A 26,627-nucleotide genomic window follows, 5' to 3' on the forward strand; every position below is an offset into this window, starting at 1 on the left:
ATTTATGATGTCAAGCTCCAAGCCACTGCTTTGAATACTGCCTCATTTTCGGGATAAAATGTGGGACCCATGTGTATCCCACAGCAACAAATCAATACAAAAATTTGGTAGGTTTATTTTTAAAACAATCCAGACATTTCTACAAAACAATTTCTGAATTTTACTTCGGTTGGTATTCAACAAATGTGACAAGCTTCTTGAACAAAGTCTTCTCATAGTTAACACTCTGCACAAACTGTACCACCCTCATGACTAGAAGGTCAGCTACATCACACACTTGTGATGTGATGTGATGTGATGTGATGTGGGATTATCAAATACCACATCGTGTCTTTTCTCGAACTCTTTAACTGAGGCTGCAGTTTTCCAGTCACCGAAAGAGAATTACAGTATTATTTTAAATTCAGTTGTCCAACTTTTAACTAATGAAAACATAGGAGCAGACTGCTTATAAAACTTCACGAATAGCACATATATTTCCATTAGCGATAAACTAAGAAAGTACAGCAGCACGGTAATCCAGTCATCTATTTGAATGAAGCACACACAACACAATTATATTAAATAGCCAAATAAATAAGACTATTCAACAGATTAAATTGACACTTAACTTACATTACTACACAACATGTACCAACATAACAAACACAACACTTCATTTATATCATTGTAAATTCTATACCATACCAATAACTTTTCTTCTAATCATTGTATTCCTACTCAAGCATATGTTCTTTTTTTTTTTTTTTTTTTTTTTTTTTTTTTTTTTTTTTTTTTTTTTTTTTTTTTGAGAATATGGAGAAAAATATTGCAGGAGTTATAGCTTTTAGCTACACATAGCAATATCCGAAAGTGAAAAAAAGATTTTGAGATTACTGAACCAAAATATACCTCTCTTGTCCATATTCCGTGCTTCCATCATTTGCTGAATGATATGGAAAACTGGATCAGAGGTTGACGAATTTTTAAAGGGTTGTCGATTGACTTTACTGTCACGAAAAACATTTCGAGTTACTGCATTGAGGGAATGCGTGCTCGACATCTGACGCCGAGAAGGTAAATCTTTCAGCAGTGCTGAAGTTGGTGAAAATTTTATTAGTTGCTCCACTTCTGTCATGTGCGACATGTAGATATTCATGCTCTATAACAAAAGAAATAAAGTTACTTCATATGTTTGCAGACAACCGAATAGCGTGAATAACACACGTCTATTACAAAAAGATTATTTGTTACTACAGAGAAAGAGAATGGGAAGGGGGAGACAAGAAGTATGGGAAAGGGGAGACAATAAGTTATACAGGTGGAGAGGGTTTAGAGGAAAATGGATACAGGTGGACAATAATTAGGATACATTATTAGTTAGTCAGTTCAGCTACATGCATTAGAAAACTAAAAGACAAGCAATTTATCTGAGAAACTGAAATTTGAAGCACTGAAAGAATCCAGAAAATAGAAATCATTAGTGTCTGTGAACAGAACTAAAAATAGTTACAATATAATTTAGAAGAGGAACAACTAGGTCAAGAACTTTATATTGATGGCTTTTGTCAAACAACTGAAATAAATAATATATAACTGTGCAACATTTTTCTTGACTGTACAAGGGAGTTTAATTATTACTTTCCTCTCCCATCTAAAATCTGAGCTTTAGAGATGAAACAACTGCAGTAAATATGTGAACATGTGTGTGCATTCACCCCTACCCTCACCCCTTCCCCTCACTCACTTTCCCTCCCCTTCCACTCACACACAAAGCAACAACTACTCCTGCCATACCAAAAAAACCTTCTTAAAGATAAGAGGAACTGATAAATAAAATACATAATATATGTTCCTAATTAAAACAATGCAAAAAAAGCTCCAGGACATGAAATTCACAAAGTATCTGCACATGCATCTGAGAGGTACAGGCTACTACATGATTCATGACTCCTTAAAACTACTACTATTGCCCTAGAGATCAAGGATAATGTTGTTTGTGCCATACCAAGTGACACTGCACACTGGTTCTCACTCACAGTCTCTTCTGTATGCCAGTATAACCAACAAAATTGAGTTTTATTGCATCATACTACATCATTCTGTCATGGACATCTGTATCTAAGCTGCAACATGAGTCATCTGTAATAATGCTGAAACTGAGATCTTATCACCATGAAGGAAAACAGCAGTCCAAGAAAATACAAAAGATAGTTTATATCTGTCTTAGATTGCAAAAGTAGTACACAATTTCTAGTTTCAAGACAATATGACCATCTTCTGCTGGTATGTAAGCCATTCTCAAGATACTGGCAGTATTATTCACCTGTCCAATGTGGGACATTGTGTGAGGTTGCACCTTATAGGTAAGAAATAATGTGGTCATATTTACTAGCAATCCTGTCAATGCCTTGCAACTGCTAAATATGTACAGGGATTGTATATACAACCTAAAATGCTTCCCCATCTCTCTCACAGACCATCTCCTCCTCCCCCTCCCTCTGTGCATCACATACTCACTCCTCCTCTACCCATCCCCCCCCCCCTCCCCATCTCCTCCTCATCCCTCTCACAGCTGTGTGAACGATATTCGCTAAAAATTATACATAAGGAGAAAGAATACACATGGGAGAAACAATTTGTCTAATGGTTTGCATTCCCTGCTATCACAGTTAAAAATAATTGTGAAAAAGAAAACAGAACCCCCCCCCCCCCCCCCCCACACACACACACATATTGTCCATATGGATGTTTATTAGAGCATAATGTAAAAATCTGAAGTAAATTGGTGGTGTACCTTTCAAGATTTTTGGTAAGAACACTAGATAACAACTTGTCTTTATATAGTATTATGAAAATATATTACCTCTACACCGTGAATTCTTTCAATTTATCATACACTGTAGATTAAATGAAAAATACTGGTGACATGCCAGAAACAGCATTTGCACAACCTGAAGACGATCATCATTGACTGTAACTACAAGCAATAAATTTGGGAATAAAAACCACGGAATAAAAAACTTTTCCTCTGCAGTAGTTAACAAAGATGCCTGATAACTGTTTCCTACAGTACACTTACGTGTTTGGATATGGAGCCAAGATAGATACAAAACCACAGCCACCAATGGTAGTAAAAGTAAATATGCCAACTAGCTACACAGATTATGAAGAGACTGAAAGACTGTTTGTTAAGAAACAAGAGATTTTTAAGTTTTAAGTGAGATGATAATTTAATTGTGATGGGGGAACTGGAATTCGATAGCAGGAAAAGACAGGAAGAGATACAGAAAGTAATAAAAGGGGAAGCTATCTAGTAGCTTTCAGCACAGAGAACAAATTAATCATTGCTAAAATTAGCTTTAAGAAGCATGAAAAAAGGTTGCATACGTGGAAAAGATCTGGAGCTGCTGGAAGGTTTCAGATAGATAGTATAATAGTAATACAGAGTCATAGTACCAGATTTTAAATGATTCCAGGAACAGTTGAGGACCCTGACTATTATTGGTTATGAACTGCAGAAAGGAAATTAAGGTGAAAGAACTGAAGGTTGTTGGAGGTTTCAAAGGGAGTATCAAGTAACTACTAATGATATAGGTGAAATAATTACAGTAGAAACTGAAAAGATAACTTTGAGAGATGAAACAGTGAAGCCAGTGGGGGTAAAAGTAGGCAAAACGTCAGACCCAGTGAAAATAATTTGATATCACGTAAGATACCATTTTTAATTAATAAGTGGAGAAAATATAAAAATGCAGCAAATAAAGCAGGCAAAAGGGCACATCTACAATTTAAAAATAAAATTAGTTGAAAGTGCAAAATAGTAAAGTAGTGTTACGGCACAGAAGAGTAAGGGGCAGAAATTGGAAAAAAAATTATTAAAACTAATTCGCACTGCCACAAGCAAAATCAAGTCATGCCAGAGACAGAGGGGAAAGCAGGAAGTGTGCTAGTATGTTGCCAGAGGATTACCTCATTGACACACTATGGCACTGTCTGTTAAGTGAGGATACACATTCAGCGGATAGAAGACTGCGACAGAAAACCAAAGGAAGTGAGACAAGTATATTTGTTAGCTCGTAAGACATGTTGCAAAGAACTCTATATCTTTCCCAAGAGCACTTGACAGGGAGCTGACACAGCAGTTAACAGCCTGTTAAGCGAATATAGCAGGAGGAGGAGGACATATGTGGTCATTACGAACCGAGCCTCACACCATAGCCTCACACTATCTCCCTTTAAATACCCCAGCTCTCATCATAAGCTGATCATTGGGACTGAAGGCATTCACAGTAGTAGCACTTGATTCCATGATTATATTACTGTGATGAATCTATGTCCTCCAGAAACTTGGCATTTTGGGGTCCACATATCTGTTCAACACTCAGGTACCTCTGGGTGCTGAAACCTACCAGGGCTAACTGACCACACGACTACCGAGACCAGGTACATCGCAGATAGGTCATCAAGAGACATCACAGAATTTGGAGTGGGACTGAGGACACTCCAGAAGCCAAAAAGAGACCACTTCACTCTGGGCAAAGGCTGTGTGTGGTTGTCGGCAACCTGCCATGACACCATAGTCATTAAACCTCACCTGGTCAGGCAGCCGTGAAGCTGATTGGATAGATGTCAGCTAGAATACAACAAACAGCTGAATGAGCAACAGCCAAAGCTGATGCAGAAGAATGACAACTTGTAAATGTTGAGAATAAATGACTGAACTCTAATAATATTTTACTAGCATTATTGATGCTTAACAGGTTCACAACAGGTATCCTGATGTCACACAGAGGTGTGTCTACTGGGCCCTCTGCAGCAATAATAGCTAGAGAAGAAATGCAGAGCTGTAGAAGCATACATTACTATTATGAAGATAGATGCTATAGGAAAGCCCAAAGTATCACTGTAAGATCTTTAGAAATTTCACCCACAGATGAGATTATTAAAATTGTAGTGATCAACTGCCAAAGCATTCGCAACAAAGTGCCATGGTTTGATGCACACCTAAAAATCAGTCGAGTACATATAACACTAAGTACAGGAAATTGGTTAATACCTGAAATATATAGTAGGGGTTTTGTGGGGTAAGTTTATGGTTTTATTGAAAGGCTAGGCCAATGGGAAATGGGGGTGATGCATTTGTCACATTATACAAGGAGCTGAAATCCACCGAGATAAAAATTCAACCTGCATGCAAGGCTGTTTGGGTGAGGGTCAGTTTTAAAGGTAGGATCTAACCTGTAATTGGATTTTGTTACTGCCCACAAGACTAACCACAAGACGTAACTGACAATTTTTCAGGAAACAGCAGTTTGTTAGTATTTATTTTCTCTGATCGTACTATCATTAGAGGAGAAATTAATCATCCAACAAATGGGTGTGTTAATTGCAGTTTTGTAAGTGGTAGGTGTGGAAAGACATCCTGTGAAACAATAATAAATGCCCCCTCTGAAATATATCTAGAACACTATGACCACCACCCTCTGTGGGACTGAATGCAAAATGTTGGTGCTGCAGGCACATGACACAGTTAGTAAAATATATAAGTGGAATAGAGATGAATGGGGAATTAATCTGTCAATGATACTGACTGCAAATGTGGAACTCCACTGGCAGATTGTTATAGCCTGGTGCCTGGGAAGTAGTATATCGGAAATGGTGAATCTGGTTAGCTGTTCCCATGAGCGCCTATGTAAAGTGGTTGAAGGATGGTGAAACCACAAGTAGGTGACAAGATGTTGGATGTCCATGCCTGTCAAGAAACTTGCTTCTCATGTAGGTATGTCAAATATGTGTGTGTCAAGTATTTGACACATCTACTTGGGAAGTGGTGTGATGGATATTTCACACTGTTTCCAACTTCTGGTTGAGTTTATAGAGGAGGTTTGGTAATGACTTTGGCACCAACATCATGATATTTTATGGGCCTCATGGTTACTTTGCAAGGTTGCATTAAGGATCACGTGACCATTTTGGCTGATCAGGTCCATCCCATGATATTACATTTGTTCTCCATGAGGATGCTCTGTTTCCACACAACAGTGCTCCTGTTTACACAGCTCAGCATTGCCCAGCACTGGTTTTGTGAGCAGAAGGATGAATTGTCACATTTCTCTTTGCCACAACAGTCACCAGATCTCAATATTATTAAACCTTTGTCATTTACTTTCGTGAGAAGGGCACAAGATTGCTATCAACCTTCATCATCATTAGCTGAACTTGCCACTATTTTGCAGGAATAATGGTATAAGATTCCACTTGAAACTATACAGGACTCGTATTTACCCATTCTGAGATGATGGGATGCTGTTCTGAACATCAACAGGTTTCCCACACTGTTTTAGGTATGGTTGTGTGTTGAGTTTTTGGTGCTTCCATATTTTTGTCCACCCCATGAACACCATGAAGAGCAAGAATGCCAGGAAACTTTCCTAGGGCACAACTGAAGTTACTTCTAGATCTGTTAATGACTCCCCATACCAGATAACATGCTGTATCCTCCCTAACAAGAAATCCTTAATCAAATCACAAATTTCCCTTGATACCCTATACAATTGTAACTTTGATAATAAACGTAGGTGTGGTACTACTCTGTAGGAATAAACATGGATTCTGGAAACAGCGATCGTATGAGACCCAATTCGCTTTATTTGTTCATGAGACCCAGAAAATATTAGATACAGGCTCCCAGGTAGATGCTATTTTCCTTGACTTCCGGAAGGCATTCGATACAGTTCCGCACTGTCTCCTGATAAACAAAGTAAGAGCCTACAGAATATCAGACCAGCTGTGTGGCTGGAATGAAGAGTTTTTAGCAAACAGAACACAGCATGTTGTTTTCAATGGAGAGACGTTTACAGACGTTAAAGTAACCTCTGGCATGCCACAGGGGAGTGTGATGGGACCATTGCTTTTCACAATATATATAAATGACCTAGTAGATAGTGTCGAAAGTTCCATGTGGCTTTTCGCGGATGATGCTGTAGTATACAGAGAAGTTGCAGCATTAGAAAATTGTAGCAAAATGCAGGAAGATCTGCAGCGGATAAGCACTTGGTGCAGGGAGTGGCAACTGACCCTTAACATAGACAAATGTAATGTATCACGAACACATAGAAAGAAGGATCCTTTATTGTATGATTATACGATAGCGGAACAAACACTGGTAGCAGTTACTTCTGTAAAATATCTGGGAGTATGTGTGCGGAACAATTTGAAGTGGAATGATCATATAAAATTAATTGTTGGTAAGGCGGGTACCAGGTTGAGATTCATTGGGAGAGTCCTTAGAAAATGTAGTCCATCAACAAAGGAGGTGGCTTACAAAACACTCGTTCGACCTATTCTTGAGTATTGCTCATCAGTGTGGGATCCGTACCAGATCGGGTTGACGGAGGAGATAGAGAAGATCCAAAGAAGAGCGGCGCGTTTCGTCACAGGGTTATTTGGTAACCGTGATAGCGTTACGGAGATGTTTAATAAACTCAAGTGGCAGACTCTGCAAGAGAGGCGCTCTGCATCGCGGTGTAGCTTGCTCGCCAGGTTTCGAGGGGGTGCGTTTCTGGATGAGGTATCGAATATATTGCTTCCCCCTACTTATACCTCCCGAGGAGATCACAAATGTAAAATTAGAGAGATTCGAGTGCGCACGGAGGCTTTCCGGCAGTCATTCTTCCCGCAAACCATACGTGACTGGAACAGAAAAGGGAGGTAATTACAGTGGCACATAAAGTGCCCTCCGCCACACACTGTTGGGTGGCTTGCGGAGTATAAATGTAGATGTAGAAGTACTGAGCCAAATGATTTTCAGGAAGTAAGCAATACTGCATCTACCTGACTGCCTCAGTCCATGGCTTTCTGGATGTCATAAGAGAAAAGTTTGAGTTAGGTTTCACATGATTGATGTTTTTGGAACCCTTCCCAGTTGGCATGGAGGAGGTCATTCTGTTTGGGACACCTCATTGTGTTTGAGCTCAGAATATATAGTGAGATTCTGCAACAAATGAATGTCTATGATATTATATGGTAGTTTTGTGGACCACTTTTACTACTCTACTTGTGGATGGGTGTGACTTGTGATTTCTTCCAACTACTGGCCACAGTTTTTTGTTCAAGCGATCTACCATAGATTATGGTTAAACGATGGGCTAATGCAGCAAGAAATTTGGTTAGAATATGACGGATTCCATTGGGCTCTAAAGCTTTGTTCAATTTTAGCCATATCAGCTGTTTCTCAACATCACTAATACCAATTTTAGATCCCTCTTCTTTGAAGTGATGCAAAAGTTAAACTCGGGATTTTTCTTTCTAAAAAAAAATTTGAAAACTGAGTTCAGCATTTCTGCATTTGATAGACTACTCTTAATCTCAGTTCCTGTGCTGTCCATGAGAGTCTGGCACTAACTTTGGTACCACTAACAGCCTTTATATGTGAACAGAATTTCTCCTATGAAGCAGATGGTCAGACTCTTTAGGCTCACCAGTGTAGAATGGCATTAAAGGGTCAGTCTCTCAGTAGTTACATGCCAGACTAAGGATCCAAAAGTCTGGGTTTTTATGTTAATCCATCCTAGAAATTTCATCTGTCATTTATAACTTCTTTTACCTTTCACAGCCATTGTTTTACAATTCAGAGTTCATGTTATACTGTGGATCCTTATTTAACTGACTGGATATGTCAGTTCAATGATCAAAGAGAAGCAAGGACATACCACCTCCAATAGCAACATTCCTAGTAACACACTGTGGTGTCCATATGCATCCACAAGTGGGGGCAACGGAGGGCATTTGTCCTCTCCTGGAACCTGGAGTATGGACTTTACATTTGTTACCGAGTTATCACTCACTTCTAGAAATAATTGTCTGTGTACCTGCTAAACCAGTGGGACAAGAAGTCCTCAGGCTTTAGCAGAGACTGTAGAACCTAGGTTTGCTTGTCTGTCAGGCTTTCCAGAAGAAATTTGCCATTACTTGGTGCGATGTTACTTTCAGTGTTGTCTCACAGTCAAGATTGTTGTGAACATTTACAGAACAGTGTTGAAATAGTCTCCAATATTTTCTCCATGACTCCATCACATAGCACTTATCTAGCTGTGACTAAGGACTGGTCTGACAGCAGACTGCAGTTATAAGAGTTGATGGATAAGAAAGGGAAGCAGCAGTTGATAAGGGAGTGAGTTGTAGCCTATCCCCCATGTTATTCAATGCGAATAGTGAGCAAGCATTAAAGAAAACCAAGGAGACTTATAGAAAAGAAATTCAAGTTGAGGGAGAGGAAATAAAAACTTTTAAATCTCCCAATGACACTGTAATTTTGTCAGAGGCAGCAAAGGATTTCAAAGATCAGCTGAATGGAAAGGACTACGTATTGAAATGAAGCTATAGGATGAACACAAATAAAAGTAAAACAAGGGTAGTGGAGAGTAGCTGAATTTCATCAAGTGTCACTGAGGAAACTGAATTAAGAAATGAGACACTTTAAGTAACAGACCAGTTTTGCCATTTGGGGAGCAAAATGCAGACAATGGCAGAATGAGAGAGAGGATAAATTGCAGACTGACAACAGCAAGAAAAGCTTTTCTGATAATATCTTTTTGGGTTGTCACTTTATATGCAAGTGAAATAAGGACAATAAGTGGTACAGACAAGAAGCGACAAGAAGTGTTTGAAATGTGCTGCTATAGAAAAATGCTTAAGATTACGTACGTAGCTCAGATAAGTACTGAATCGAATTGGGCAGAAAATAAATTTATGGAACGGCTTGACGACAAGAGTAATAAGTCGAGAGCACATATCCCAAGACATTGGGAAATTGATAATTTGGTAATGGGCATAAGTGTGGGGGAAGAGGAAGACCAAGGCTTGAGTACAGTAAATTTGAAGGTTGCAGTAGTCATGCAGATGCGAGGAAACTTATACAGGATACTCTACCATGGAGCACTGCAATAAACAAGTTTTTATTATGAGACTTTTCAAGATGTGTAACTTACATGCACAAAACAAGAATGGATGGAAAGGAGATTGAAATTTAATGGTCTATCAACAAGGTCATCTGAGGTGGAGAATAAACTTGGATAGGGTACGGATGGTAAGAAAACATTCATTGGAACCATTCACTCTGATCGATGTAGAGGAATGTGCTTTAATCCGTTAACAGACAAAATAGTTTAGTCTGTGGGATGCAAGAATAGTAGTGTACTAGGCAATATTACCTAGGAAATGTGTCACAAACAGAATATCAGTATAGCATCCCATTGCTATGTTTAAAAATATGGGCCACTCAAGTATGCAGTCAGCAATGATGTCAGTGTAAGTAATGAAGGATAACAATGTTCATGAGAAGCTTGTATTGATTCATGTGGATCTGTGACTGCCTATAAGTTTCAATTTTGGAAAAAAATGTATTACACAGCATCCAAAAATAGTGTACAATCTGTGAAGCTAATAATGCATTTACATATGAACCAATGAGTAAACATGATATGTGCAAGAAAATTTTGAAGTTATGAGGCTGGTACATGCTAGAACTGCTAATGATACAGCTTCTGTTTTTACAATAGTTTCTTTAGAATGGTGTGGAAAACACTAGTATAGCAAAAAGTTTCCATTTGAAGACTGTACAGTCCAGAATCAGTATGCCAATCAGGCAAAATCTCTGTGAGGATTGAAGCAATCATCACACTGACATTCCCATTTGGTAAAACACTGTGTCCTGCCGCATAAAGAAGTCTGTAACTGTCTGCTGCACATCCCCATCAGGCAGGAATCTTTGACCCTTCAAGGCATTTTTTAAGGGACCAATGGTGTGATAGTAGCATGGGAAGAGATCAAGACTACAGGATAGGTGCTCAAGTGTCTCCCACTTGAGCTGACATAATTTCTGCCTTACAACATTTGTGATATGTGGAAATGCGTTATCATGAAGCAGCAGCACCTCTTGTTGCAATTGGTTTTCAACAGACATTGCCCAATACACATTCTTCATTCTCCAATAGATGTCTACAACTGTTTGTCCTTCAACAGCCAAGAAAAGAATAACAGACGTTGGCACCGTTTGAATGCATTTGGTAACAACGTCACCATAGTTCACATTTCTGCATTTACCGCACGCATTTTGGAAAGACATGACTACCACACTAATCCATTGCCTACATGCCACTGCTTGTACACCAGCATTGCAGTTGCATTATGCTGCACATATGCTGCAGCAATGTTCCCAAATGGAAACTTTTTCAATGCTCTTTGTACACAGTTGTCAGGAATGGTTTGAAAAGCTTGTAAGAGTTTTGCACGATATGTCATGCTGAGCAATAACTGCCAAGGCAAAAATTTGATATGTTGCATCATTTCCAAGTTAATTAGCATATTGAAGTTAGCCAATCAGGCCATTGTGAGAGCAAATTCAAGTGACCCACCAAAGACAGTGTTGCCAAACATGTTCTTTGTTCAGTTTCCTAAAACTGAAAATGACAGTGATACAAAAATTGGACATGTGAAGGTAGTAAGGATCAAACCCGAGCCAAAGGCTGAGCAGTCCCATGTGCTATCATCTATGCTATGAGAACAAATGATACTAACTGTATCTTGTGGCCTCCTAAATTTGCGTGCATAGCATCCTGGTTCGCTAACGTCAATGCTAATTAACTCAGAAATGGCACAACATATTGAATTTTTTTCTTAACAATCATTTCTCAGCAGAACCTACCATGCAACATCCTTTTAGCTTCCCATACTGTTTCTGAATACCCTGTAAATTCAAGATCTGTTCTTAGGTTTCTGAAGCACAATACCTTATCATTAAAAGTTGTGTTTTATGCTAGACCTCTGTTAAACCTCAACATATTATCGACTTGCAGGCATCAAAAATTTTAGTGTGGTCAACTGTCTTAACAAATAATTCTGCGAAATGAATGGCCTCTCTCCCTTTAGTAATCCCAGTAACTAGAGAACTTACTATGCAAATGACTATTAGTATCAGAACTGGAAATGAAGTCACAACTCAGATTATCTCCTGCAGGATAGAATAATATATATTCACTAAATAGCAGGTTATTAAAACTGAAATCACTGTTCTGAAAATGTAATGAACACAGAACTTATTAGTAATTCTCGAAACTATAGTTGTATGATGTGCACTCTACTCTTAACAACTTGGTATTGACAGTAACTTTGGTAAAGTTGAATAGATTTATGCCATAAAAACAAGGCAACTTGTAGAGTTTTACAATGAATTAACAAGCTGGTAAATCTCAGATCTGGGAATTAAGCTTGTCCTCCAGAGGCACTGCCACAAATTGTGTAGTAACACGATTCATGTATCCGTCGCACTTCATCTAGTGTAGACCGGGAACTGTCTGCTAGACCTGCCTGATGTCAACTGACTGGGCCCGGCCGTGCTGCCGGAGTTGTTGTTGTTGTTGTTGTTGTTGTTATGCCGGCAGAGGTCACGTCCGAATTCTTGCGTGCCCTCTGGTGGACGGGACTCTACTTGCAGCAACTACCGTCCGTGAAGCGCCGTGCCAACGTGCGCCTCCCGCGATCTTTCTGGTGGCTACAGCACTCCTCCTCCTTCCGGGGGTGCAGCCACTGTGATCCACTGCGTCGGAAGGTGTAGCGTCAGGCCGGAGCAATGACCTCCACATCCATTGGATGGCCGGAGTCGAGGGGATCTGCCAACCCTCGAGCCAGAACCTTCGAATACGGCTGGAAGTGACCCACACGAAGAGGCCCCCGTCGTCCCACAACCGGAGCCCGGGACAGAACGGGCGACAAGCTGTCGAACGCCGGATCCTGTTCCACCTCGGGAGGGTCAAGACCCAGTGGCGGGGACGAAGGGGAAGGGACGACCCCAGGTGAACCAGCCTCCTGAGAAACCGGGCCTGCTAGGGGGCCCGGCTCTCGCTGTGGCATCTCGAACGATGGTGATGCCGGTGCTGGAGCTACTGGAGGCTGCCAAGGCTGAGAACCATCGCAGTGCGGCAGAGTCACAGCGGGGAGAGGAGGTAATGTCCCCTGTGAAACCAACACAGGTGCCGGCAATGGGGAAGCCGGTGTCCGAGAGGTCGGAGGGTGGGTGCCCGAACGTGGACGTAGCTGATTTTGGTGACGACGTACCACCCGGTCCCCCACCTACAAGGTATAAAGCCGGCGGCCATGTCGGCGCAGGACCACCGCCGGTATCCAACGTGGATTGCGACCAAACCCACGGGCCCAGACTGACGTACCCAGTGGAAAGCCAGGCACTCCCTTTTGTGAAGACTGGCGAGGAGCAGGCCGGAGGAGGTGCAGCAGAGTCCGAGGTTGACACCCATGGAGGAGCTCTGCGGGGCTGCGTTCTCCCATTGGTGTGGTCTGGTATGCCGTCAAGAAAAACGTCAATGCTTCCTCCGCAGGAAATTCGTGCACATACTTTTTCATCTGCGTCTTAAATGTGCGCACCATGCGCTCGGCTTCCCCATTCGATTGTGGATGGAAGGGGGGAGAGCAAACGTGCCGAATACCGAAGCGCCTACAAAAATCCTGGAAGGTCTGCGAAATAAACTGCGGTCCATTGTCTGAGACCAGGGTGATTGGCAGACCTTCCACAGAAAAGATTTTTGTTAGTGCCTGGATTGCAACTTCTGAAGTGGTTGAGGAGCAGCGAACCACATATGGGAATTGGGAATAAGCATCAATGACAATGAGCCAAAAGCCATTGAGAAACGGGCCCGCAAAATCGCTGTGAACACGTTCCCATGCTTGGGTTGCCGGCGGCCATGAAGAGAACGCTGCCCCGGGAGATGCTTGTTGGCTCGCACACCGGGAACAGGCGGCCACCAAGTGCTCAATTTCTCTGTCAATACCGGGCCAGTACACATGTCTGCGAGCCAAGGTTTTAGTACGGGAAACACCCCAGTGCCCCGCATGTAATAACGTGAGGACCTCCCTTCGTAAGCCTCGCGAGGAGCTGTATCATCGGTAGCCAGAAGGAGAACTCCTTCCAAGACTGAGAGGCGGTCTCGTAGAAGAAAATAATTACGAAGAGGGTCTGAGGCCTGGCCCGGAGGGCGGCAAGACCACCCCTGCTGAATGAGGCGAACTACTTGCTGGAGAACCGGGTCAGCCACCGTTTCCCTGGCGACTCAAGAACTAGTGATCGGGAAGCCATCAATCGCTTGGTGGGATGCCACATCCAAATGAAAACACATAATCTCCTCTCGATCGAACGTAGGATCCGGGCCCACCGGAAGACGGGAAAGAGCGTCGGCGTTGGCATGCTGTCCTGTAGGGCGAAAATGAATGTCATAATGGTACTTAGAGAGGAACAAGGCCCAGCGCTGTAGTCTGTGGGCCGCCCTATCTGGAATCTGAGAGGTGGGGCCAAATAACGATATTAACGGCTTATAGTCAGTGATTAACTGAAACTTCGTGCCATACAAGAAAGGGTGAAACTTGGTAACAGTGTAAACAATGGCCAAAGCCTCCTTTTCCATCTGGGAGTAATGGGCCTGCGCGGGACTAAGCGTTTTAGACGCAAACACCAGTGGTTGCTCGGAACCATCTGCGTTGTGATGGGCCAGGACCGCCCCCACCCCATACTGCGAAGCGTCTGTAGCCAGGACCAATGGCTTATGGGGATCAAAAGTAGCCAAACAAGGGGCTGACGTGAGGAGGCCCTTCAACGAGGTGAACGCTCGCTCGCATGCAGGCGACCAATCAAAAGGAACACCCTTGTGCAGAAGGCAGTACAGGGGGTGAGCTATAGTGGGAGCCCTGGGAATGAACCGGTGGTAATAGGCTATCTTGCCTAAAAAAGCTTGTAACTCTTTCAGCGAAGCGGGCCGAGGAAGGTTGACAATACCTTGGACCAAACCTCCTAGTGGCTGGATGCCGTGCCGAGATATGGTGTAGTCCACATACTCAATGGACGGTTGGAAGAAGGTTGACTTATGCAGGTTGCAACGCAAGCCCACAGACCTGAATTTGAGAAAGAGGGTGCGAAGGTTGTGCAAGTGTTCCTTCGTGCTGCGGCCTGTGACAATTATGTCATCCAGGTAATTAATACAATGAGGGATTGTCGACGTGACATGCTCAAGATAACGCTGGAATATCGCCGGGGCACTGGATATTCCAAAGGCCAACCGCTGGTATTGGTAAAGGCCAAACGGAGTGTTGACGACCGCCAGCCGTTTGGAGTTCTCAACAAGTGGTATCTGATGATAAGCCTCCGACAGAACGATTTCCGAAAAATATTGGTCTTCCGCCACAGCGGAGAACAATTCATCAGCACGAGGCAAAGGATAGGTGTCCACCACCAATTGGGAATTAATGGTGGCCTTGAAATCGCCACAAAGACGTAATTTTCCCGAGGGCTTCCTTACAATAATGAGGGGCGAAGCCCACTCACTGGAAGAAATGGGAAGCACGACCCCTAGGGCTGTCACCCGGTCGAGCTCTTCCTTTACTTGAGGGCGGAGAGCCAAGGGGATCTGCCTCATGCGTAGAAAACGCGGGCGAGCCGACGCCTTCAACATTAAGTGAGCTTTAAAATCTGAAACACGCCCCAGGCCCTCCTCAAAAATATCTGGAAAGTCTGAGATCAAAGATTCCTATGATTGATAGGGAACGTCTTCGGAGACCAACTGTATGGTGTCAGCGATAGAAAAACCGAAAGCTTGAAAGGCATCCAGGCCAAAAAGGTTAGCGGAGCTCGCATCACTGACAACAATAAAAGTAATAGGCCGAGTGACTGATTTGTAAGTCACGTCGGTAGTGAATTGACCCAACAGGGGAATGAACTGTTTACCATAACCGCGTAGACGCCGGTAAACTGGCGCCAACGGGGGCGATCCAAGGTCGGAATAAGTTTGTGCATTCAACAACGAAACTGCCGCGCCCATATCTACTTGCAGTTGTAACCGGCGCGACCGAACCGACACCTCGATAAAGAGTTTGCGTGCCGATGCGTCGGGAGCCTGGCCCGATGAAATTTCCTGAATGTCAACGTCCATGTCCACTGTACCTGCTTCCTTCGATTCTTTTGAGGCTGAGCGGCAAACTTTAGCAATGTGACCTTTTTTATTACATTTGCGACAAACGGCCCAACGCTGGGGGCACTCTGACCGATCATGATGTATATAGCACAACGCACAGGACGGCAACAGGGGCCGGCAGCAGGAATTTTGTTTACGCGCCGCGCGGGAGCGGCCGTAATGGCCGGACTGTACTGCCCGCACGTCGTCGACCCCGGACACAGTGGACGCGGCTGCGCCGCCCTGAACCTCCGTGACGTCGCACCACGCTTCCAGCTGTTGACCTGCTGCGTGAGAGACTTCATACGATTGAGCAATGGCCAGGACTTCCTCGAGGGAAGGGTCTTCTAACTGCAGGGCCCGTTGCCGGACCTCCCTATCAGGGGCCGAACGAACAATGACGTCGCGCACCATAACGTGGGCATACGACTCTCACGACTGCTCCGTGACAAAATGACACTTGCGACTAAGACCGTGCAGTGTAGCTGCCCACGCCCGGTAAGACTGATGGGGCTGTTACTTGCATTGATAGAACTCGACCCTAGCCGCCACAACATGCGTGCGGCGGCGATAATATGAAGACAGCAAGGAACACAATGCGTCAAAAGACAAGGACAAGGGTTCCTGCAACGGCGCTAGCTGCCGCAAAACGTGATACAGCGAGGGAGATATCCAAGACAAGAAGAGAGCATGACATACCTCCGCATCGGCAACATGAAACGCCTGGAAATGCTGCCTAAGGCGATGTTCATATGCGTCCCAATCCTCCGCCGTCTCGTCATACGGGGGAAAGGGAGGAGGGAACTGCGCCGGAGCAGACGGCGTGGAGAGCAACGCCGGAAGCACTTGTTTCATGGCGGCCATGAGCTCCGTCTGCTGCGCAACCAAAACCCGCACCAAATCCTCCATGCCGTGGAGAAGCTGCGAAACCAGAACAATGACGCAACACGCGAAAGAACGACCCTACTCGTCGCCAAATTGTGTAGTAACACGATTCACGTATCCGTCGCACTTCATCTAGTGTAGACCGGGAACTGTCTGCTAGACCTGCCTGATTTCAACTGACTGGGCCCGGCCGTGCTGTCGGAGTTGTTGTTGTTGTTATGCCGGCAGAGGTCACGTCCGAATTCTCGCGTGCCCTCTGGTGGACGGGACTCTACTTGCAGCAACTACCGTCCGTGACGCGCCGTGCCAATGTGCGCCTCGCGCGATCTTTCTGGTGGCTACAGCAAATATCTTCAGAATTTGGGTTGAATCTGACAGGGAGCCACAACACAGCGAAAAGAAAATAATTTTGACTATACCAAACACCTAAGCTGACACTAATGTTAATGACTAATGAAAACCACCTCAGCTGTATTTTTACACAGTGATAAGGAACATACAAGGATGACAATAATCATAGGATAAAGGTGGAATTTAAGAACTATCATTATGATTACAAAGACCTACTGTTAGAAACTAGAAGTAAATACATAGCAATGATGTTAAGAAATTCCAGCAAACTGCCACAGCTCTTTTAGAAACTGTAAGGACAAATCAGCCAGTGATTTTACCATCAACTATAAGGGGAGTATCATCAAATGCAAAATCAGATTGCAAATGCTTTTATAAGTACTTTTCTTCTGTTGGAAAATCCATCAATGACCACTTCAATAATCTCCATTTAAGATATACGGCCATTACAGCTAAAGTATATACTCAGCTTAAGCTAACAGCAAGGAGATAAAATACATGGCAAGATCACTTAGTGACATTAAAAAGGTGGCTAGCAACATTTCTGATGCAATGGCCACAGCAGTAAATCATATTGTTGCATCACATAGTTTCTCAAACAATCTAACAATGGCACAAGCAACCCCAATTTAGAAGAAAGGGGATAGATCTAAAACTGAAAACTACTGACCCATCTCAATTTTACATGAATTTTCTAAGGTAACTGAGAAAGTTATTTACATGAGAATACTGAAACCTAAACACACTTCTAACACTGGAGAAAAAAAAGCTGTAAGAATTATTTCTGGTGCCAAACCAAGAGAATCATGTCGGATACTGTTCCCAAAGTTAGGTGAGCATACAATTACAGTTGTATTACATATTAAAAGTAATATTGCTTATGAAAACAATAAATCCAAACTGACCTACACCAGCATAATACCACACAAAGATTAAGAAACCATGTAAATAGCCACAGAACAGCTACGAATTTCATGCTGGGCTCCAGCTAGTGAATGACCTATCTGAAAATCTCACAGCCTTTCTAAACAGAATTTTAATTGAAAATCCATTTATTCCTTATATGAGTTCCTTATCTTCATGAAAAATGCCTTGTAAGTATGTCAGGCTCACAGTTGTATGTAATTAATAATTAATCTAATGATAACAAAATCTGTACTCTGTTTCTAATATGTTAAAAAATGCAAACTGTATTAAAATGTAATTTTTTTTTAAAACACAGAACTTCAGTTTATAAACTGTAAACTGATATATTCATAAGAATAATCTGTACAATGTCCTGAAAACAGTTTTATTTCTACAGACTGCATCTGATTATTTGATGTTGCATAAATATTACTGTTATTATTATTATTATTACTGTCATTATTTATTATTATTATTATTATTATTATTATTATTATTATTATACTATTCTGAACTGTGTGTTATGACTGGTGAGGGTAAACAATTAATTTTTCACATAACCTTCCAATATTTTGTTTTTGTGTCATATTGGAAACTTAAACCTTTCATAGAGGCTGAATATCTGAAAATTCCTTAAAAAGCTTAATGAAATTTGAAAACAAAAATTATATTTTCAAAATAATTTGTATTGTCACATAATTTTTAAAAATTTGCTCCAGTTTTTCCTTTATGATGTTCAGTTCTTCTGTCAGTATTTACATGTTGAATTTTCAATGTGAGTGTACTGAGATTCATATTGACTTTATATCAAAATATTGTGTATATCTCAACACTCTTTTTTAAAAATTGTTTGTGTCAATGAAATGTCATGAATTTGTTCTTTGCACATTCACTGCAAGCTTGTTATTTTTAAGCTTAACTTTTATTCACACTATTTGGAATTTTCATACAAAATTTGTTATTAACCTATGGCTTCCCATTTTTTATATTCATTCCATGTCATTTGAACAATCTTGCATAATTTCCCTTGTCATTTTTGATAGTTGGCTGATTAGTGAGCTGACCAAAGGCAAGTTCATGTATGTCAGAAAACACTCAGGTTATTGGTGACAGTATGGATCACCTATTATTATTATTATTATTATTATTATTATTATCTTTACTACAAGCATTTTGGAGGTTTAACTGTCACAGTTCATAAATTAGATAGTGATTACTTAGACTGCCTACTGTAGTAGGTTCCAGTTGTATGGTGTCAACTAATATTATCAAAAAAAAGAGAAAAATAAGTCGTACCTGAGGATGAAGACCTGTATGCCGTTTTCGAGCAACTTCCTGGTTGTGAAACAGTCCAAGTTTTTGTGCTGTCAGGCACGTGAGCAGACCTGAACGTGCACTTAGCCACTGTCCCAAGAGATGAACCTGTTTATTCAAATTTTCCACTCTATCTTTTGACCAGTTATATGTGTACACAATCATCTGAAAATAAATATCTTCTTTGAAATAAAATTTATGCTTTTGGTACTGATCAAAAAAAGTTAATAATCATACAGTTAATATAGCTATGTTTCAATGTAAGTGAGGTCATCAGCACCCATACAAGTGTGGTTATGAGTTGTGAGAAGCATGCAACACAATGTAAATTAGAAAATGTAATCCGTAGGCACTCTCTTTTGAGCTCATACAGAAAAATATGTCAGAAATGTTTCGATTTCTCCAATAGGCGTTCCATTTTCTAGCAACCACAGCTCCACTGGTTATCTCCAAATGACAAAACTGAAGCAACAACAATGAACTATAAATAAAAAATTACAATCGATAAATAAACCAATAGCAATTGGAATACCAACATGGAAAAGAAAAATGCTACGAACTTATGTGCCAACCCAGCACATTATTGTTAATGCAGATAAAAGTTCATTTTACATTTTTATTTGAGCACTTTGCTATATCTATGTGTTTCAACTGTGGCATCAATAGCTTGAGCTCATTGCTGCAACAGAGTTCATCAACTGCCACAAGGCAGCATAAGGATGCTATCACAGGGGTAGAACCATTTAGTCATATGGCTAACAATACTTGACATCTAGTGCAGCACGATCACTTCAGACCATTGTATTGTATTGTATTGTATGGAACTGGGGACCTAGAAATGACAGAGAGGCTTTCTCCCTGCTGTAACCCACAGTGGTACACAACCCCACAATAGGCTACAGCAGTCCACTCACCCCACCGCCGCCCCACACCGAACCCAGGGTTATTGTGCAGTTCAGTCCCCAGTGGAACCCCCAGGAATGTCTCACACCAGATGAGTGTAAACTCAATATTTACTGGGTAGAGTAATTATGGCGTATGTGTACATGGAGAAAGTGTTTGCGCAGGAATCATGGACATAGTGTAACTGAGGCGGAATAAGGGGAACCAGCCCGCATTCACTGAGGCAGATAGAAAACCACCTGAAAAACCATCCACAGACTGGCCGGCACACCGGACGTCGACACTAATCTGCCGGGCAGATTCGTGGGGGGGACCGGCATGCCCTGCCGCCCGGAAAGCAGTGCGTTAGACCACACGTCTAACTGGGTGGGCCACTTCAGACCATACTTGTTCTTGCTGATGACTATTGGTGACACCATGCACCATTCTACCTGGCTGTGATTTAAGACTCTCTTGAGGTTATCTATTGGATATGAAGGTTGTCAGGACTATCAATTTTTTTGGAGGATTTTTATGCTGGCTATCTGTTACATTTATAACATCAGAGCACAGAATTCTTTTTTAACAATTGTATTGACCAACTAGGATCATGTTAACAACTTCAGTTCCTCTTCTTCCTTTGTTGTTGTTTCCTATGTTTCCAGTATTCCCTCATTTTATCCCCAAAAAGTCTCTTCTTTTTTTCTGTTCATGTTGCTCCTGACTTTTTATTTCTTCTGCTTTGAAAGCCTTGCAAATTTAGTATTTTAATTTTAAAATTGTTTCTTTCTGCTATTTCTGATTCTTTGATGTTGTTTCTTTCTAAATCTTTCCTTACTTCTGTAATCCATGCTATTGTCGATTTCTTCTTCCAGAAATATAGGAGTATTTGTTTTGTTGGTCTATTTCCATCCATTCAGTAGAGGCATCCGAAAAAGGTTAATCTTTGTTTGGCCATTACTTCAGATGTTTTCTCTATATTTTTGTAGATCTCCTGATTACTTCTTATTTTCCAACCATCTGCAGTTTTTATTGTACCCATTATTTTACTAATAATCCTTCTTTTCAGTACCTCTAGTATGTGGAGAAAGTGTTTGCGCAGGAATCATGGACATAGTGTAACTGAGGCGGAATAAGGGGAACCAGCCCGCATTCACTGAGGCATCGTTAGGCATTCAGATCCATATAAACATTCTGGTAGTGACACTGTGGTGTAGTGTTTTAGTTTTGTTTTTCTAGATATACATTGCTGTTGCTGTTGTTGTTGTTGTTGTTGCTGTTGTTGTTGTGGTCTTCAATCGAGAGACTGGTTTGATGCAGCTCTCCATGCTACTCTATCCTGTGCAAGCTTCTTCATCTCCCAGTACCTACTGAAACCTACATCCTTCTGAATCTGTTTAGTGTATACATCTCTTGGTCTCCCTCTACAATTTTTACCCTCTGCGCTGCCCTTCAATACTAAATTGGTGATCCCTTGATGCCTCAGAATATGTCCCACTGATCGATCCCTTCTTCCAGTCAAGTTGTGCCACAAATTTCTCTTCTCCCCAATTCTATTCAGTACCTCCTCATTAGTTATGTGATCTACCCATCTAATCTTCAGCATCCTTCTGTAGCACCACATTGCAAAAGCTTCTATTCTCTTCTTGTCTAAACTATTTATCATCCACGTTTCACTTCCATACATGGCTACACTCCATACAAATACTTTCAGAAACGACTTCCTGACACTTAAATCTATACTCGATTTTAACAAATTTCTCTTCTTCAGAAACGCTTTCCTTGCTATTGCCAGTCTACATTTTATATCCTCTCTACTTTGACCATCATCAGTTATTTTTCTCCCCAAATAGCAAAACTCATTTACTACTTTCAGCATCTCATTTTCTAATCTAATACCCTCAGCATCACCCGATTTAATTCGACTACATTCCATTATCCTTGTTTCGATTTGTTGATGTTCATCTTATATCCTCCTTTCAAGACACTGTCCATTCCGTTCAACTGCTCTTCCAAGTCCATTGCTGTCTCTGACAGAATTACAATGTCATTTGCGAACCTCAAAGTTTTAATTTCTTCTCCATGGATTTTAATTCCTACTCTGAATTATCCTTTTGTTTCCTTCACTGCTTGCTCAATATACAGATTGAATAACATTAGGGATAGGCTACAACCCTGACTCACTCCCTTCCCAACCACTGTTTCCCTTTCATGCCCCTCGACCCTTATAACTGCCATCTGGTTTCTGTACAAATTGGGGGAAAGAAATTTTACCCCTGCCACCTTCAGAATTTGAAAGAGAGTATTCCAGCCAACATTGTCAAAAGCTTTCTCTAAGTCTACAAATGTTAGAAATGTAGGTTTGCCTTTCCTTAATCTTTCTTCTAAAATAAGTCATAAGATCAGTATTGTCTCACGTGTTCCAACATTTCTACGGAATCCAAACTGATCTTCCCTGAGGTCGGCTTCTACCAGTTTTTCCATTCATCTGTAAAGACTTCGGGTTAGTATTTTGCAGCTGTGACTTAGTAAACTGATAGATCGGTAATTTTCACATCTGTCAACACCTGCTTTCTTTGGGATTGGAATTATTATATTCTTCTCGAAGTCTGAGGGTATTTCGCCTGTCTCATACATCTTGCTCACCAGATGGTAGAGTTTTGTCAGGACTGGCACTCCCAAGCCCGTCAGTAGTTCTAATGGAATGTTGTCTACTCTCGGGGCCTTGTTTGGACTCAGGTCTTTCAGTGCTCTGTCAAACTCTTCATGCAGTATCATATCTCCCATTTCATCTTCATCTACATCCCTTTCCATTTCCATAATATTGTCCTCATGTACAATGCCCTTGTATAGACCCTCTATATACTCATTCCACCTTTCTGCTTTCCATTCTTTGCTTAGAACTGGGTTTCCATCTGAGCTCTTGATATGCATACAAGTGGCTCTCTTTTCTCGAAAGGTCTCTTTAATTTTCCTGTTTGCAGTATCTATCTTACCCCTAGTGAGATAAGCCTCTACATCATTACATTTGTCCTGTAGCCATCCCTTCTTAGCCATTTTGCACTTCCTGTCGATCTCATTTTTGAGACGTTTGTATTCCTTTTTGCCTGCTTCATTTACTGCATTTTTGTATTTTCTCCTTTAATCAATTAAATTCAGTATCTCTTCTGTTACCCAAGGATTTCTATTAGCACTCGTCTTCTTACCTACTTGATCCTCTGCTGCCTTCACTATTTCATCTCTCAAAGCTACCTATTCTTCTTCTTCTGTATTTCTTTCCTCCATTCTTCTCAATCGTTCCCTAATGCTCTCCCTGAAACTCTCTACAACTTCTGGTTCTGTCAGTTTATCCAGGTCCCATCTCCTTAAATTCCCACCTGTTTGCAGTTTCTTTAGTTTTAGTCTACAGTTAATAACAAATAGATTGTGGTCAGAGTCCACATCTGCCCCTGGAAATGTCTTACAATTTAAAACCTGGTCCCTAAATCTCTGCCTTACCATTAGATAATCTATCTGAAACCTGTCAATATCTTCAGGATTATTTCATGTATACAACCTTCTTTTATGATTCTTGAACAAAGTGTTAGCTATGATTAAGTTATGCTCTGTGCAAAATTCTACCAGTGGCTTCCTCTTTCATTCCTTACCCCCGTTCCATATTCACCTACTACATTTCCTTCTCTTCCTTTTCCTACTCTCGAATTCCAGTCACCCATGACTATTAAATTTGCGTCTCCCTTCACTATCTGAATAATTTCTTTTATCTCATCATAAATTTCATCAATCTCTTCATCATCTGCGGAGCTAGTCAGCATATAAACTTGTACTACCGTGGTAGGCGTGGGGTTCGTATCTATCTTGGCCACAATAATGTGTTCACTATGCTGTTTGTAGCAGATTACCCACATTCCTATTTTTTTTATTCATTATTAAACCTACTCCTGCATTACTCCTATTTGATTTTGTATTAATAACTCTGTATTCACCTGACCAAAAGTCTTGTTCCTCCTGCCACCAAACTTCACTAATTCCCACTATATCTAACTTTAACCAATCCATTTCCATTTTTAAGTTTTCTAACCTACCTGCCCAATTAAGCGATCTCACATTCCACGCTCTGATCTGTAGAATGCCAGTTTTCTTTTTCCTGATAACAACGTCCTCCTGAGTAGTCCCCACCCGGAGATCCGAATGGGGGACTATTTTACCTCCAGAATATTTTACCCAAGAGGACACCATCATCATTTAATCATACAGTAAAGCTGCATGCCCTCGGGAAAAATTACAGCTGTAGTTTCCCCTTGCTTTCAGCCGTTCGCAGTACCAGCACAGCAAGGCCGTTTTGGTTATTGTTACAAGGCCAGATCAGTCAATCATCCAGACTCTTGCCCCTACAACTACTGAAAAGGCTGCTGCTACTCTTCAGGAACCACACGTTTGTCTGGCATCTCAACAGATACCCCTCCATTGTGGTTGCACCTACGGTACGGCTATCTGTATTGTTGAGGCACGCAAGCCTCCCCACTAACGGCAATGTCCATGGATCATGGAGGAGTCCACAAAAGCCAAGCAGTTTACCTTAGTTCCATTTGTTTTCCTCTACAGACTGGTTTTTATTTATTTATTATTTTTTTATGTTGCTTAAAGAGCAGTGAAATAAATCACTTTTGTTACACTAATGAGGTGTTGCAGTGGCAACTAGGACTCCAACTCAGTGCACAAGTAAGAATAGCAGTTCAAATTTGAATTAATATGGATTCAGGATTCATGAAAATGTGTCAGCAACAGCTGCAACTTCAAATGTAACAACAGGAACAGCAAACACAATAACAAAAGGCAGCAGCAGGCCATCATTGAGCAACAAGCCAAGCAGGCTGGACAAAAGCAGATCACACTAGTGTGTCTCAGTTTTCATGGGAACGTTCGTCAGCCTATCCTCACTGTAACAATAGGAAGGCTACATACCCAGGTTGTCCTAACTGATTTTCAAATCACTTTCATGTTCACTGCCTGTATAAGAATACGCTCTGTGGATGTTTTTATAAAGAGGTACATGTGGTGGAAGTCTCCAGTATTGCAGTTAGTCATTCCTACTAGCTAAGTCCTGACAACATGAATACAGTGTAAATGTCCTTCTCCCACAGCTGACTCCTTTTACAGAATGACCACAAAAGTTCTCTCTTCTATAAATAATTCACAATCAATCATTAAATTTTCTTCGAAATCCCAGTGCACCACTTGCTATCATAAATGACAAGGCCTATGCCCAGATTGGTTCACCATCATTTCAGCCTACATCAGAAAGATTTAAATCCTATAGCAAACATTTCATTGTATTTTGCAGTGAATCTACAGTAACAGTATTGTATAAAAAAAGTTAGGCATTCACTAATAGTTTTAGCAGTGCCCTTACCAACGGCACAAAAAGTATTTGGGGCAGACATTTTCACAACTCTTGGGTTTTAAATAATACATGACACTAACATCATATTGTGACAGTAGCATTAAATAAGTTCGGATCACTAAGCACTGGACTTTCTGATCTCTTTCCTCTGGGTTTAGGGTGCATCAACAATTATGTGGTTTATATTAATTTAAAATCTTCTGCAAACACCTCATTACTTCCTAGCCAACCAGTCCCAATAGCATTTTGACAGAAACTCAAAAGTGAGTTAAACTGCTTAGTGAAACGAGATATCCTCACACATATCATGAATAGTCGATGAGCAACATTGCTGGAAGTTTCACAAACCAAATGGTTGTTTCTAAATTTGCAACGTTGCAGAACGGCTGTACAAGCACTGTTGGACATTGATATCTGTTCCATTCCATGGCCAGAAGAATTTGTGTCAAAACTATGTGATGGCCTGTATTTGTCCTAGACCTTTGCAACTGCCACTAGACAGTCATAGAAATTCATGGTAATTAACATGCCCTTCAAGTTGTACAGATACAACATACTATTTCTCAGAACTGATAGTGCACCAACATTTTCCAAAGTTTCTTAGAACAGCTAATTATAAAACATCCAAAAGCAAATACTACTTATTAAGATGGCAACTAGTGTTAAAGTAAATCGTGTATCTCCGCAAAAAAAAAGTAAAATTCAATGGAAAAAAGAAATCGTGTATGAGTTGTAAGGACGAGATATCAAAGCTAAATGAATGTATAAAAAGTCTACAATTCATAATCGGTACTCTAAAACAGGATATAAAAGAACTTCAATCAGGAAAATACAGGAAGCAAGAAGACACGGCCTCCACAGAAAAATGGGAATCAGTGACCGAAGAAAACTCT

At 41.2% G+C, this 26,627-nt stretch overlaps 1 protein-coding gene across 1 annotated transcript in view; it reads right to left on the reverse strand.

The window, feature by feature from the left end:
- LOC124722628 (KICSTOR complex protein SZT2-like) overlaps positions 1–26,627 on the reverse strand; it is a 727,281-nt gene that overhangs the window by 78,686 nt on the left and 621,968 nt on the right. Inside the window, exons 46-47 of the mRNA XM_047247762.1 lie at positions 19,431–19,613; positions 892–1,141 (exon numbers count right to left, since the gene is read on the reverse strand). Of these exons, the coding sequence (XP_047103718.1) occupies positions 892–1,141; positions 19,431–19,613 (433 nt within the window). The remainder of the gene's footprint in view (positions 1–891; positions 1,142–19,430; positions 19,614–26,627) is intronic.

The sequence above is a fragment of the Schistocerca piceifrons genome, chromosome X, assembly GCF_021461385.2.
Source record: "Schistocerca piceifrons isolate TAMUIC-IGC-003096 chromosome X, iqSchPice1.1, whole genome shotgun sequence".
In the NCBI taxonomy this organism is placed as follows: domain Eukaryota; kingdom Metazoa; phylum Arthropoda; class Insecta; order Orthoptera; family Acrididae; genus Schistocerca; species Schistocerca piceifrons.